Source organism: Pelodiscus sinensis, chromosome 12 (assembly GCF_052426305.1).
Source record: "Pelodiscus sinensis isolate ZL-2025 chromosome 12, ASM5242630v1, whole genome shotgun sequence".
Lineage (NCBI taxonomy): Eukaryota > Metazoa > Chordata > Testudines > Trionychidae > Pelodiscus > Pelodiscus sinensis.
In genome coordinates, this window is record NC_143063.1 from 30,906,686 (window position 1) to 30,923,559 (window position 16,874).

The 16,874-nt window shown below is 39.5% G+C and overlaps 1 protein-coding gene across 2 annotated transcripts in view; it reads right to left on the minus strand.

Moving 5' to 3' along the window:
• LOC102463045 (transcription initiation factor TFIID subunit 4-like) overlaps positions 1 to 16,874 on the minus strand; it is a 274,416-nt gene that overhangs the window by 212,087 nt on the left and 45,455 nt on the right. Inside the window, exons 7-9 of one of the 2 annotated variants that reach the window (XM_075940091.2) lie at positions 12,452 to 12,709; positions 3,827 to 3,929; positions 177 to 291 (exon numbers count right to left, since the gene is read on the minus strand). In XM_075940091.2, the coding sequence (XP_075796206.1) occupies positions 177 to 291; positions 3,827 to 3,929; positions 12,452 to 12,709 (476 nt within the window). Of the gene's footprint in view, positions 1 to 176; positions 292 to 3,826; positions 3,933 to 12,451; positions 12,710 to 16,874 lie in introns of both variants that reach the window. The other variant, XM_075940090.2, reaches the window with a different exon arrangement.

Genomic DNA, 16,874 nt, shown 5'->3' on the forward strand with positions numbered 1-16,874 from the left:
GCATTGGAGGAAAAAATCTGAAATCCTTTTTAAAAAAAGGAATAAACAGATTGCCATCCAATCAAAGGACATGGTAAATCTAGGAATTATTGTAAAATACTGCCCTCTGGTGTTAAATCCATTTTAAATTGTGGGAGGGGGAGAAGGGGTTTGTTGTTGTTATTTTTTGTTTTTACCTGAAAGATCCACCTCCAGGGTCATTCAGCTTGTTTTTCTGATTTGCAGAGACCTGAACAACAAAGCCCTCAGGACTTTGGCTGGCTTGTATTGTTGGTGCCTTCCCTACTGTGCCTGAAAAACACCAAGCAATGTTATTATGAGCTGTCTCAGACAATTTACATCAAAGAACCTTCTGTCCAGGAACTAAATTTAACTGTCTCTAAATTGCAAACAAAAGCAAGTTGTTATTTTTAAAGGTTCCACTGCTGAAGGAGAGAACAATTTTAAAAATAAAGGTGAATATTAACTTTTTTCAACGTTTACTTATGAAAAATTGAAGATTCTAACACAGCAAACCATTGTCCATAGTTGGCTAAAATACACTTAATAGCAATAAATATCTTTGAAACTATCAATAACCTGCTCATATATGTGTATGTGTGTGTGTGTGATTTGCACAAAATAAGCAAACAATAATTGAAATAGCTTCTTGTTAAAAAGGGTAAGAAAGTGGTACTAAGGATATCAATGTGTAGTCAAATATACGATTAACTGATAAGCCTGGGCTTATCAGTTAATCTTATCTACTACACGGACTCCCCCTTCCCCACTACCTCTGTATCAGAGGGAGCAAGGGGAGGAAGCATAGTTAGCTGAACTAATAAATTATTTTACAACAGATGCTTTTCTGTAACAAAAGGGTTTGCCTTGGCTGAGGACAACTTTGTTTTTAATTCTAAGATCTTTGTTCAACTCCAGTCTGAGTTCTCAAAACAAAACTTATTTGACAGTTTTTGTTCAATCCTTCAGTGTATTGTGCACTACAGAAACCTCTGTATGGTGCCTCAATCTTAGAAAATCCACAGTAAGATTTTGGCCCTCAATTTCTAGATCCAGGGAATGAACATTGTAACTGACATATTGAAGATCCATGAGATGACACAAATAGCATCAATCCTTTAGTTGGTCAATTCATGCATCTATTTCAGATAAACTAATTAGAAGACATTTCACTGAGTGAACTGGAAAGTATGGGATAATGAATGAAACAGAAGAAAAATTAACATAGTTCAGCATGTACTATTTCTGTTCAGGAGACTCAAAGGGGCATTAATAATAAAAAAGATGCAATAGCTCTGGCAAGGTGTAACAGATTTAGTGTATGCTGTTAGAAATAAAGTAATGAAACAGTAGTAATGTTCATCCAAAGTTAATTAGCAACAATAGTTTGATTTTTCTATGCATGTTTAACTTTAATCAAAGAATATTACAGAAATAAAACCAATGCAGTAACTCAATCTTTTAGTTTCCTGAAATCAACCTAAACAAATATAAATTGTCATAGCTAAAGTGTATATAGAGAATTTAATTCCACTTGCCTTCACCCTATGAATATGAATTTTCTCAAATGGATCTGACAGAACATATTTAAAAGTGGGGTTTGATATCTGGGATAATGTTTACCTCCCTTTCTATTGTAAACAGCTACTGTATGTATCTAAGCAATAATTCCCTATGTTGCATACTTTTTGGTTGCAAGGCCCACAGCAAAAACAGAAACCTTGATACTGATAGCTCTATTTTAGGAGGCAGCTCAACATAATTTGCAATAACTTTCGTAAATCAGGATCAGCTGTTGAACTGGATACCTCAAGAGACACAGACATAGTCCTTCCTCTTGAGGTCATGATTTAAGCATAGGCAATAAGGTATGGAGGAATGAGCCAGAAATTAGGAGTGAATAGGTACCTGGTTCTAATCCTGACTCTACCAATGCTTCATTGTGTAGCCTGGCAAGTTACTTTATCCTTCCCTCCACTAGCTCAATTTCCCCAGCTGCCTGGTCTCATTCACACAAATTTATACTGGTGTAAATACTTCAGTAAAGGGTATGCATTTTTACTTACAAGTATACGGTACAGCCTATCACATGGACACAGTTACATAAGTATAAAGATGCTTGACAGTCTTACACTGAGAAGTTGTACTGCTTTAACTATACTGGTAAAACTCAAGTGAAACAACTCTCTAGAGTGGATCCAGTTCTATGAGGGTAAAGGTAGTTTGTACTGGTATACCTACTACTGTATGAGGAGGGAATGTCTTATACAATGTAAGACTCTCTTATATCAGCATAACTGTGTTTACTGGGTTGTACGGTTTTAGTTATACTGAGATAGTTAAAGCAGTATAACTTGTGTGAAGACAAGCCTGTAAACAGAGATAACAATGCTCATATCACATAGAGGAGTATAAATGCTAAGAATTATTCTTTAGGCAAGATTATGAATTAAACCGTTACCATCTGATGGCCAATCAATCAACTACATGAAATAAATGTGCCTTAACAGAGATATGTCCACACCATGCACATTTCTACCACCATTAGCACTACTGTTGGCATTCTCAGCACAGAGGCCAACCACTGACGGGGCCCAGAAATCAGATTAACCTTCTCATATTAAGGCACACCAATGAGGATTCCAGGTGTGAAAGCTTATACTCCCATGGCATATTAAATAATCTTATATGTTAATACATTTAGGATTTTAGTGCCCTTGTTGTCAATCCAACAATATCTCTCTTAAGAAATAAACTCACTTCAACCCTGACTAGAAAAAGCAGACCCAAGTGTGAAACAATAGATCAGTCTCCATACTCATGCAACACTTAGCCTCTCTGAAGAGAATGGCCAGTTAAGAGCGTGAACTGGTGCTAACTGTAATGGCAAGTTTGTGAGGTATATACTTTCCCGTGAGGAACAGGGAGACCAAACAACTCATCAATAGACAGACAATAATGAATTTGTACATTCCTAAACTAGACTGGATTCAGACTGAAGACCTTAAGATGACACGTTCTGTATCCCATTACAAATCTTCAATTATCTGACTGCCTACATCCGAAAAGACATTTGCCAACTGTAAACAGAAATGAAATTTAAAAAGACACGTAATAAAGACGTGCAGGGGAACACATACATATAACCGTGAGGAACCAGTAATCTACAAGAACCTCTAGGGAGAAGAAGGGGGCAAGAAAAAGCTAGTCCATTTATCTACCTTTGTACAGCTGTAAGGAACATTCAGGGTCCAATACCCAAAGTCTCTTATACACCAGACTGGTTGTGGCTAGGCATTCTGCATGTGGCAGTCTTTGACATCACAAAAAAGTGACTTTGGTAGCAGATGATAGGCATATAGCTAAAATATTTCTCCAAGAGGGTACTACCTGTTCCTCTTCATCTGGAAAGATAGTGGCTAAAATATGTGGTCTCAAGGTTGAGAGAGAAAGCAGGAAGATTAAACTGAAGCATTCTCAGGCAAAAAAACTCTTTCCCACACCAAAAGAAAAAGTCATATAACAAAATTATAGGAAACCAAAGTCCTCACTTCATTGGGACTGTCACAAAAGAAACTGCTGAGTGAAACCTAGGCAATTTAACCTGTGGCCCTAAATTTGTAATCACAAAAGGTAAGTATATCAGTCTGAAAAATGTTAAAATTATATAGTGAAAACGTGCATTTTCAGCCAGTAAGAAAGTAAAAGGTAATGTCCAGCCTGCCAATGTCAACACTGAGTTTTCCCCATGCTACTACTTTATAATAAAATTACAATGAAATTCATACAATGTAATATAATCTCACTAGAACATTTAAACCCATACCTTGTGGTCTAATGGTCTGAGTTATTACCACTGGCATCCTAATCTGGGTAGTCTGGCAAGCAGGGTTTCGTTTCACAGTTTGAGCAGATGTTGACTGGATAATCTGCTATTATTAAAAAAAAGAATACTTACATTATACTCTATACACAAACACACATGATATATTATATATATATTAACAGGTATAATTACTACAGGTTGAATCTCCCTAGTTTGGCATCCTTGGGACCTGACCAATGCCGAGCAAGAGAATTTGCTGGACCACAGGAGGTCAATATTGTCTAGCAGCATTACCAACACTTCCACTGTTTACTGGGCTCTTAGAGGATAGTTAGGGGTAAATTAGAGCTAAATAACAACACAGAACACTGAGAACCAGGACTGGTGGCTGTAAACAACTTTATGGGACTGCAGGAAACTTGGCCACATCCATGGTAAATGGACATCTGGCTAAATAAAATCATGCCGAATCATAGATGTTGCTGAACCAGAAAGTGCCAGACTAGAGAGGTTCGACCTGAAATATAAGCATGTGGGTCTCTAAAGCACAGCCAGGTGAAGACAAAAGTCCTATTTATGTAGTGTTTGTGTGTGCACATGTACATATGTCAGCAGTATGTTTCTGAAAAAGAATAATCCACATATATTCTTTGGCAAAAAAAAGTCATTTTCTTGATCTAAAAATATTGTATTTCATATGTGTGAGATTTAAAATAAAAATCCTAGAATTTTATATTTGAATAAAATTTTACTAAGAAGAAAAAACATTTTAGAAAATCTTCATACTAGTCACTAATTTCACTGTTGTTCATCTACAGCTTCATAGGTTTTTTCATTTTTTACTATTTTTTTTAGTACACCTAAGCATTTTTAATAAATATTAAAAGTTAAATCTCATCAAGTGGTTATGCAAGACCTGCAATCAGACATGCACAAATGGGAAACCGGGATTTTTTTTATAGTGACAGGCAGCTTTCAACTTGTATCATTTATTTTTAAAATCAGAGAATTGTGTTGCTTCAGTTAATCTTGAGCCAAAGCCTATCACCTTATTGAAATTGTCAATTAAGTCAGAATAGGATAGGAACTTTTCAACTTCTTATAAATAAAATAACAAAATCTGCAAGGATCACATCTCAAGTATACCAAAATACATGTTCATAGTATCAGCAACAGGGTAGTACACATGTAAAACAGCAGCCTATCAAGTGTATACGGCTCTCTCAGAAGGAGAAGAAATCCACAAATAAACTAATTGGTTCAAGATAAAGCTATACAGACAACTCAGGGTCCTGAACATATCACAACTTATATACAAAACCCTGCAAATCCATGAATATCCGCTTTATATCCGCAAGTATCCAGATGTGAATGAAGATATCTGGGGCTCATTTTTGTGGCCACAGATGCAGACACCAATTTTGTATGTAGAACCCTTGCAAATTTGCAGATATCCATGGATCATTTTTGCAGATGAGGATACACTTTTTATATCTAGACAGAGCTTTACTCATACAACAGTCACAGTAATTGACATTCTTTAAAGTGAATGCAGTACCTCTCTTTCTCATACAAAATCATTAAACATTTCCTGCAGGATGACTATACTACAAAGCATATTACAACCTAACTTATGTGTTACACAGATCAAACAGGAGACAATGAATTTTTGTTTGGCTGATCAGCATTATTCTTATGATTTGTTCCCCAGAACATCTGAAACCTACACAGGCCAAATCCCAAACTTAAAAGGGAATTTTGCAGTATTATAAAATACAGAGAAAATAAGAAAATATGTCTTCAAATTAGTTTTGAAAATAGACTAAGAAGGAATGGCAGTAGTTTCCAGCACCAGAAATGGAACAAAAGCCTCCTACATCATAAGCAGTAAAATCATGGGAAGAAGGAAGGAAGTGGAGATGAGTTAGCAGACGGAATGTGAAGAGGAACCTAATGAAACACAGCTGGTAGGATACACGGAGGCAAGACCATGGTGTATTCAAAACATGGGGGGCAATTCTGAATTGTATCCTGAATTTAATGAGGAGCCAGTAGAGGAGTATAAAGATGGGCATGATATATTATGTTTCTTTGTAGGTGACCAAAACCGGCAGCAGCATTCCATATATGTTGTAATTTAGAAAAGTGGAAGGTCATTATCAATTTAAAGAGTCAAAGGCATGCATGGATGAGGAATCATCATAACTGTGTATATAAGCAATGTTATGGGGGGAATGAACTTGCAAACACAGGAAAAATGGGAGGGATCAAGAAAGTTCAATGTAAAGGACACAGAAGGGAAAAAAGGATGAATCTATTAAGCTAGGAGATAGCGCAGGTAGATGTATTTGGGAATGCTCTTCTTGCCCAAGAGAAACACTTCCATCTTTAAAGCATTTGGATGAACCAAGAAAGGTAATGAGTAAATAGGGAAAAGTCATTAAAGATGATCATCATATGAGCATCTATGATGGTAGATACTTGAAGGTAGAAAATACAACCTAGAAGAAAAAGAGCTCAGTAACTGAAAATATTAAGAAAAGGATAACTGAATTCAAAATACATCTTGATGCAAAGGAAAAACTGCCACTACATGTAGACTAAGGGTACGTCTAGACTACATGCCTCTGTCGCCAGAGGCATGTAGATTAGGCTACCAGACATAGGAAAATGAAGCGGCGATTTAAATAATCGCCACTTCATTTAAATTTACATGGCTGCCGCGCTGAGCCGACAAACAGCTGATTAGCTGTTTGTCGGCTCAGCGCGATAGTCTGGACGCACGGGTGTCGACATCAAAGGTATTTGTCGACCACCCAGGTAAACCTCATCCCAGGAGGCATCCCAGGTGTGTTTTAATAGGCAGGAAGATAATCGTCCACAATGCCATAGGGAACTCTGATTTGAAAGGCAGAAAGGCTAATTTGTCTCAACCACATCTCTCTCTAGCCACCATATTCACAATATGCTTTCAAACTATTTTTTTTTCTGGTGATAGCAGGTAAACTCTTCTTCTCTCTGATGTTATTAATACATGCTTTCTTTCCCTGAAACATTTTACTATTCTTTGAAGTCACAGATTTTAAAAAGCTGAGGTGGTCTGATACCAAAGACAAGGCAAATACTGACAGTTGCTTAACACAAAGAGAGAGAAAAGATGTGGGGCAATAGGAACAATAAAAATGGAGAAGAGGGTCAAGAGAACAGATAATTCTCTATGGAAACTCACACATGGGATAGACAGTATAAAAAGAGCCTAAAAATGCTGGGGTAGAAAGTGGAAAAAATTAAGGGGTTGTATGTTAGTCCCTTACTTGGCCAGGGTTGTAAGGTTTTAATCCAGCCCTTTGTGCATTAAAGCAAGTCTCACACAAAAGCACCTCAGCATACTGCACAAACAATGTTTTCACACAACTGAATGCAAAACATTGCAATAAAGACAACAGCTTAGGAAACAAACACACTAGAAATAATACAATTCTGACAACAACATTCTCTGCTGGGTATTTTTTATTTTTCTCACAACTGAAAAAATATTGTGGACAATATAAATAAGCCACTTAACTTGTATATGCACACAATACAGAATGGCTATAGTCCAATATGACATTTATTTTCACTCATGAGTAAACACTTGCTAACTCACTTGTGGCTATGCCACTTGTGATTTATCAATCTATTCACTCCTGAAGATAAATGTCATATCAAACCTTAGCCATCATGTAATCTGGTAGCATTAACTCACTTCTGTCTTGCTTTGGTGGGTTTAGATTCCATATTTAATATTAATATTGCTATCCAGGGCCAAACTTTTACAACTCTTGCCTCAAAAATGATACTTGTAAAATTGCATGGGCAATTGTTTTTCCTCTCCTCACATTAAAAAAGGAAAAATAAAATAAATCATATGGTTCTTTTTCTCCACCATGACCAATATTGAGTTTCTAGATACAATCTTTCAAAAATCAGTGAAGTCAAAAAATGGAAAAAAAACCTTATTAGGTCACGTAAGTCCTCTCTCACTGAAAGATTGTTTTCTATAACATATTCTCTAGTCTTAACCATTTCAAGCAATGGGACATTCACTGCCTGTTTGGAAGATTATTCCACAATCTAGTAACGGATCTCACGGTAAGGATATTTTTCTTTATATTCAGACTAAATACTACTTTGCTTAATTTTATCCTTTTGATCCTATTTTATACTCCTTTGGATCATTCTAAATAATTCATTACCCTACTTTAATGTTTAAACCCTTAAAATATTTGAAAACATTTTTCATGTTCACCTTTTGTCACTGTTTGACCAAGCTAAATTTTACTCAATTCTCTTATTCTTTCCTCATAAATCTGTATCAATTACTATTTTTGTTATTTCCAGGTTCTATTTAATTTTCTGATTTTTGTATATGAAGGTATCTCAAACTACTTTGTATTTTTAGGGAAGTGCCACCATTGGTGGATAAAGGCCACAACAATGGTCCATAACATTGTAGCACCAAACTCACATTTGCCTTTTTACTCCTGGCTTTCATTCGAAATATTTATCAAATTTCCTGTCCATTGTCATGTCTTAGCTTCTTTCTGTATTAATGTCTTTTAAATCTACTGTGCACTGATTATTTGCATTTCAAATTTATTACATGTTCATATAGTTCAGAGACAGAACCTTTATCCATTGGTTCATTAATACAAGCCACGTTTTATTGCCTTCGGTGAGCTTCCTCTAATCTTCCTTTAAACCATTAGATACCTAATGGCCCATCCCAGCTGTCCTCCAAACAGAAAGTAGAGGAGAGTGGTGTCCACTAAATCTCCAAAATACATTCAGGATCCACCAGATCAACAGTAAAGACTCAAAACTAAAGATTTCAGTAGAGTAGTCGGACAAAAGAAAAGTCAAAATATTTTACTTCTAATTTCCCATTATTACACTGACTTAGAAGCATTCCCAAGGTTGGCATAGTGGTTAAGAAATATTTCAGAGCAAATATTATTCCAGTAAGCCGTGGCAGATTAGTCACTGGGCCAAAGAGGCCTTGACCAACTGGGAAAAATGTCAGAGGAGTGGGGGAAGTCCCCACACACCAACCTGCTTCCCAGGAGGAGCACCAGACAGGCAGAGCAGGGAAAGACCCCACACCTTGACCCCACTCTCCACCAGGAATGCCAGGTAGGACAGGGCAAGCCCCCAACACTCCAATCCCATTTTCTTGGCAGGAGCATGGAGGGGAAAGGTGAGGGGGCTGCAAGTGGAAGTGGTGAGGAAGCCCCCCCCCACACACACTTCCTCTAGCCCTGGGCCCACTAATTCACCTCGGCCAGTATATAGACTACTGTGAACAGTGTACAGGGGTCACCACTTAAAGGTCAATTTTATTAATAGTTACCATACAATGGTATTGAAGATGCAACGGTGTTTGTCTAATTGGAACAGTGGTAGTTGCGGTAACCTAGATAACCCAATAGAATATGTGTTGTTAGATACTGACTTAGCCAATATAGCACAATCTGGGCAATATCGTAGGGCTTTCGTTAGCCAGAAGTTCAGTTCAGTTAATCAGTCATACTGCTAACAACAGACAGAAGAACAGATTTATATACAGCTATTCTTTATATAGATTGGACCTAGTCTGGCACCCTCAGAACCTGACTTGTCCTGAATGAGAGGACTTGCTGGACCAGGGAAGGTCCCTCTCCTCCTGGTCTGTGCTGACACCAGATTAGGGCTCCAGCCCCTGCCCCCCGGGACTCTCTAGATGTTGCCGGTCCTGCTGCTGCCAGGGTGGAGCTCCACATCCTCCTAGTTCCATGGCCAGAGCTGCTCAGCTGGGGCAGAATTCAGCAGCTGCCTGGCTCCATGGCTGGGGCCAGAGCCACCTGGCTCCATAGCCGCTGCTGCCCGGTTTTACACCCACACCCACACCCACACCCTCTCTCTCTCTCTCTCTCTCACACACACACACACACACACACACACACACACTTACACTTGCCAGTGCCAGAACCATGGATGTTTCTGGACAAGGGAATCCCCGTAAAGGGAGATACGACCTGTATAATAAAACTTTTCTATATGTTTTCTAAATGTACTTCCATCCTGTAGTAGTCCTTAAAGCCCACTTTTCCTGGCAAGTCAGGAGGCAACCTTATGCCATTGCAGCTATTGCTATTTCCTGAGACTACAGCAATCATTTCATATCTCCAAATGAGATTAAAACACGTACCTAAAAGCAATCACTTCACCAATTCAAAACAGTACAAAACTGTCATATTGCATGGCTCTCCCAACCATTCCTTAAAACAGGGCACTTTTTAAGTTGTCAACTATGATACATTTGATTGGAAATGAAGCAGTAAGAACAGAATACATTAACAAAGGACTAAGCAGGCAGTCATATTGCTACTCTGTACTGAAGAAGTAAAATCCTGTTTAATTGGTTAACTGGTTAAATAAATTATTTAACGGTTAACCAATTAAAGGGAAGGCAAGTGGGGCATTGCTCTAAAGTTGGAGCAACCCCTGTCCATGGTGGACCCCTTGCGGGGTTGGAGCAGCCCCCACCCATAGCAGGTGGGAGCTGTTCCAGCTCCCACCCGTTAACCTTAACAGGTAAGCCTCACCCATTAAGGGTGAAGCTAACTAATTAACCAGTTAAACAGTCATATCCATACTCTGTACCATTTTAGACTAAATACAACATTCTGGAAAAGATTTTCTTTATCAGAGAGGAGGGAATTCAAATGGGTTAAGAGAAAAGAGCAACAGCAGCTAAGTCCAAATTCAAGATCACATCTACATGTCTCATGTTTACTATAAAAGATAAGGTCAACTATCTTAGCATCTAAAGAACTTCATGTTCAGTTTGCTACTTCTACTATAAAATAATTATTTTAGATTTTAAATGTTAGTGATTTCACTGCTTTGCAAAGCGCATGTACTAGCTAAATGACATGGGGCTCTAATGGGCATTGAAAAAATTTGCATTGTTATTTTTTAATTAAATAAGCTATTTAAAGTTAAACATTTTAAATAGATTTTCCCCCTTCCCAACTATTTCCTTTCCTGAGCCTACTGTTTCAAGGAACAGCCATGTGAGTAACAAGTTCTCGTGATGTATACTTGCATTTTAGAATCCTGATAAGGCACAATTCCATCAGCTTAAGATAATACATTCAAATTTGCTCATCTTAATTTTTAAACCAAAGTTGTGTACTATACTCACACATACATGTGACCTGCAAACAAAGAAATACTTTTTACCATTTCACAAAAGTGGTTAAGAAAGTCAAGAATGGACTGCCATATCATTAGACTTAGCCTTTTTCCAAATTAAAAAAAATGCATATACAGGGCTATATATTCATATACCAAGGGCAGGCAAATTATGGCCCGTTGGTGCATCCAGCCCATCAGCCATTTTACTCCAGCCCCTGATCTCCCACTGGGGACTGAGACTAGGGGCTTACCCTGCTCCATGTGTACTGTGGAAACTGCAGCTAATGGGAGCTGCAGGGGTGGTGCCTTTGGATGAGGAGAGGGAGGGCAGTGCACAAAGCCAACCTCAGGATATAAGGGGGGCTATACCTGAGGATATAAGGGGGGAAATGCCACTGCTTCCAGGAACTCCTGCATCCCAAACTCCTCATCCCCAGACCCACCCCGGAGCCTGCACTTCCAGTCAAAGCCTTCATACCCCCCTATCCTGCTCTCCAACCCTCTATCTACCCCAGCCCAGAGCCCCCTCCTATCCTCAGAATCACTCGGTTCCAGAGTCCCCACTTTCCCATCCCAAACCCCTTACACTTGGCCCCACAGAGCCCCCACACCACCCCTGCATTCCAATCTCCTGCCCCAACCTGGAGCCTGCACTCATAACCTCACTCCAAGTTTAATTTTGTGTGCATAAATGGCCCTTCATACAATTTCCATAACCTGATGTAGACTTTGGGCAAAACGTTTGCCCACCTCAGCTACATACTAATGGTACCACCTTATCTACAGTGAATCGAAATCAATGGGACTGTGTGCATGTAGCAGGATATGATTCAGTGTAAGCAAGGGTGAGGAATAAGATGTTGGTATTGTGGCTAGAACAAGCTGATTGGTACAGTAAAATTATTTTCTTTGACATAGTTTTCTAATTAAAAATGTACAGAAGAATTTAAAATGGGACCCCAAATTTTTCATTTTAATGCAAATTAAAATCTAATCAAAGTAGAATAATATAACACTGATCATGTGATCATCTTTAAAATCTTAATTTTTCCTATAAGTCTTAAAAAGCTAGCTCTCTTGTACTGCTATAATTAGGTAAGTATCTGCTATAACTATATAAAAATCTCTATGTGCCAGAAATAAAGGCCCTGATCCTGCAAGGACTTATGCACATCCTTAGCTTTACACAATGTCAGCACTTCCATTAAAAAATAATTGGACTACTCATAGTACAGGTGAGCATGTGCATAAATCTTTGTAGGATCTGTACGTAATATACTATATCAGAAAGAAAAAAATAAAAAACAAAAGTATTCACAAATTACAATGTAATCATTGAAATAAAATGTAACTTTAAAACCACTATTCAGCCTATTTAGAAGTTTTCCATTATGTTTCAGTACCTACCAGTTGAGAACTCTGATTTGACTGTACTAGTTTAACCTGAGGAGGCTGCACTGTATTTGATAAAGAGACTGTGCAAATGTTGTTTGGTTGCTTTATTCCTACTGTCTGAGTTGTGACACTAGAGGAAATACTTCCAGAGGCAGGTTGAGGTATAACTTGTGATAGCTTGGTTTGTTGAAGCAGCTGCTGAGATGGCTGTCCTTGCAAAACCGAATGTTGGCTATTCAATAAAGACTGTCTCAATGCCGGCAGACTTTTCTGTATATAAAAAACAAAACGAAAAAGAAAGAAAGAATTGGGGGAAAAATCAAATTTACCAAATCATCAGAAAAAAGTCTGTTTTTGAAATGCATACATACGCTGGAAAGCATAAATCTTTAAAACCAGTAGTATGACCTGTCTAGCACTTCAAGAGAAATGAACCTATACATTTTAACATTATTCATATTTTATATGAAGAGAGAAAATTCAATCTGGATCCCATCACAAGTTACTGATTTTAAATTCTGTCAACATGGTGGACTAGATTATGATCTTTCCTAATCCCAACACACTGGGGAGTAAAATCCCCAAACCAGCAACCCATTAGGATTACCTAAAGCCTGGGTTTAGATCCTGGGAAGAGCAAAAAGTGTGTGGGGAAAAAGAAGGACAGGAATGAACTTCATTCACACTGCGTGCTGGCAGAAGTAAGCTGCATCCCTCCATGTACTACGGCAAGATACCTCTCCCCACAGAGTACTTAAAGCAAGAAGATTTAATTGTTGGTGTCTAAGGGTAACAGTTGTTTACCATATTATTACTGGTGTACTGTACTGACCATTAAAAAAGTGTGCTAGTGTGTGCTTTGTGTTCAGACAGGTTCAAAGTTCTAAAAGAGTACACTGTATTTTATGAATAAACTTTTTACTTTTAAAATAATCTTTTGAAGTGCTCCTCTAAACAGCTGCAGGCTTTTGCAGTGCTTACCCCAGGCTGTAGTCACTTTTAGCTTCTGTTTTTTATTTAAAAACGTAATTGTTGTTGCCAAGAAATGACTTCAAAGAAAGGAAAGAAGTTAAAACTTAAACAATTTTTGCAGAGATGGGTGAAGAAGGGAAGCAGGGAAGAGAGTAAGAAGAGTAACCAGTATCCTAGAAGATAAGAAAGGAAAAGAAAAGGAGCAGGGAAGGAAGAATTTAAAAATGAGAGAAAAAAATCTGCCTTAAATTGGCAGATTGCAAGTAGGGAGAAAAATAGAAAACCATGATAACTGGGATGTGGGTGAACAACAAAACATATGTTTTACATATAAGAGCTAATGTTGAGCATCAACGCACCAAATTCTGCTTGCTATCCTCTCATAAGCAAGCAGCTAGAAGTCAATGTTTTAAATATGGAAGACAAGCAAAATTTAACTGCATGTGCTAATTTTAGAGTACAACAATCAATCACATGAGATACCACATTTTATATTTCCCCAGATGTTCCTTGTTATAGGTGAGTCTTGCCCATATTCCAGAGAAGCTTTAAGTAAATACAGTTACCTATCTTTTATAACTGTTGTTCTTCAAGATGTGTTGCTTATGTCCATTCCAATAGGAGTGTGCGTGTGCACCGCATACATGGTTGTTGGAGGGTTTTTCCCACATAGGTGCCTGTCGGGTGCCTTGGGGTGGCACATTCATGCTGCAGAATATAGGGTTCTGCCAATTCCCAGCCCCTTCAGTTCCTTCCTGACGAAATACTCCAACAGAGGGGAGGCAGGTGGGATTTGGATTGGACATGAGCAACACATCTCGAAGAACAGTTACAAAAAGTAGGTAACTGGTTTTTCCTCTTCAAGCGATTGCTCATGTGCATTCCAACTGGTGACTCCCAAACAGTTTACCTGGAGAAGGGATCAGAAGTCACTGAGCTGCTGCCTGAAAAACTGCTCTACCAAACACTACGTCATTCCTTCTCTGTTAAGTGTTGGCATAGTGCAAAGTGAAGGTGTGAAAAAACAACCACATCACTGCCCTGCAAATGTCCTGAATGGGGATTTGTGAGAGTAATGCTGCCAAGGATGCTGTGCTCTTGTGGAATGAGCTATGAATACTGGGCCTGGGACCTTCACCAGGTCATAGCAGGTTTTGATGCACAGTGTAATTTATGATGAGAGGCATTGGGATGGAAAGCCCCTTCATTTTTTCAGCTATCACAATAAAGAACTATGGTGACTTACAAAAGGCTGTGTGTATTCAATATAAAATGCTACAATGCATCGATGTTTAATGAATGAAGAGCCCACTTCTTAGAGCTGGTGTGCAGCTTTGGGAAGAAAACTGGCAGGAAAATGTCCTGGTTTCTATGGAAATGGGAGACCACCTTGGGCAGAAATGCAGGGTTTGAGTAGAATTCCTCTTTGTCTTTGTAGAAGACAGTGTACAGAGGCTCGAAAGTAAAGGCCCGAGCTCAGAGACCCATCTGGCTGAAGTTATATCCACTAGAAAGGCCACCATCCAGGACAGATAGGACAAGGAAAAAGATGCAAGGGGCTCAAAGTATGAGCCCATGAGTTAAGACAGGAGCAGGTTGAGATCCCACTCAGGAATAAAGTGTCTGACCTGGAATACAGCCTTTTCAGACCTTTGAGGAAGCATCCTACCATGGGGTTGGCACTATGAGAATGTTCACCACCTTGTCCTACCAGGTCTTGAGGAGGACTTTGTGTACAAGTGGGAAGGTGGGAATGTGTAGAACAGGTGTTTGGACCATGAGATGTGGAATGCATCTTCCATGGAACCGTGACCGTGGTTTCAAAGAAGTAGAACTGGTGACACTTCCTATTACACCTTGCAGCAAATAGGTCCATATGGGGATTACCCCACCTCTGGAAGATAGAGGGTGCAATATCTGCCCTGGGGAACCATTCATGGGTATTGAAGAAACTGCTGAGGTGATTGGATAGGTTGTTCTGTGCCCCTGACAAATAGAAAGCCTGCAAGTGGTTGTGGTGCTCTATACAAAAGTTCCACAGGAAGGGCTTCTAGGCAAAGAGGAGAGGGGCAAGCATCACCCTGTCTGCTTATATATTACATTGCTGCAGTGTTGTCTGTCAAAACTGTGATGCACCTGACCAGTAATTGGGGAGAAAAGGTCTAGCAAGCAAGGTGAACCACCCTGAGCTCTCCGACACTGGTGTGCGGTGAAGGTTATGATGGCAACCAGAGTACCCAAGTTCTGGGCTGGGGTTTGCATCTGGATGTAGAATGTACCCAGAATGTACTCCCACACAGACTTCCTGAGGCGTTGGAGAACTGAGATGGAGTGACCAGAATGTCCAGTGGGTCTCTGTTGGGCTTCTACACTCTGGCGAACCAAGTGTGTAGAGGGTGAAGGTGCAGCCTGGTGTGCTTCACAACAAATGTGCAGGCTGCCATGAACATGAATAGACTCGGGCAGTTCTTGCCATGTTGGTGGGTAACTTTTGGAGACTGCCAATGAGATCATTGATTGCATGAAAGCGGGAGTCAAGGAAGGTATGCTCTTGCACACATAGAGTCCAGGAGGGCCTCGATTAACTTTATCTTTTGTGTCAGGACCATCTTGGATTTGGGTACATTCAGAATAAGCCCCTGTTCAGTGAATGTTACTCAAATCAGTGCCACGTGATAGAGAACTTGCTCCTGCACATGGCCCTTTATGAGACCAGTCATCGAGGTACAGGAAGCCTGGTACCTGAAGTCTGCGTAGAAAAGCTGCCACTAGTGCCATGTACTGTGTGAATACGGATAGGGCTGTGGAGAGCACAGTGAATTGATAATGGTGACTATCAATGATGAATCTCAGGAACCTCCTGTGTGTTAGTATGACTGATATGTCCTTCAAATTGAAAGCAATGTATCAGTTCCCCGTATCTAAGGAGGGTATGATCATGGCCAAAGAGACCATAAAAAACCTGAACCTTCTTATGAATGCTTTGAGATTTTGCAGGTCCAGAAAGGGCCTGAGTCCACTCTTAGCCTTGAGGATAGAAACATATCTGAAACAGAAACCCCTGTCTCAATACACCTGAATAAGGAGCTGCTTGTGAGAAGGGTCCCTGAAGAGGAACGGGGCAACATGGGCGATAGGAGGGCAGGGAATTGGATAGAATATCCCATCTCTACTGCGCTCATTATCCAGTAATTTGTGGTAATCTGAGACAAGGCATGGTAGAAGTGGGATAGATGATTCCAAAAGGGAGAACAAATATCTGGGATGTGGGTTGGTGCTCCACCCTCAGGTACATCTTCAAAAGCTCGCCCTGGGGCTCCAGGGCTGTTTCGAACGACCCAAGTCTTAGCCTGTGGAAGACTGAAAGGACCACTCCCACTAATTGTTTCTGCCCTGCCTGAGAGTATAGTCCTCCTAGGGAGACCAGGGAAGAAACATCCAGGAGGCTGCATCTTAAAGTGTT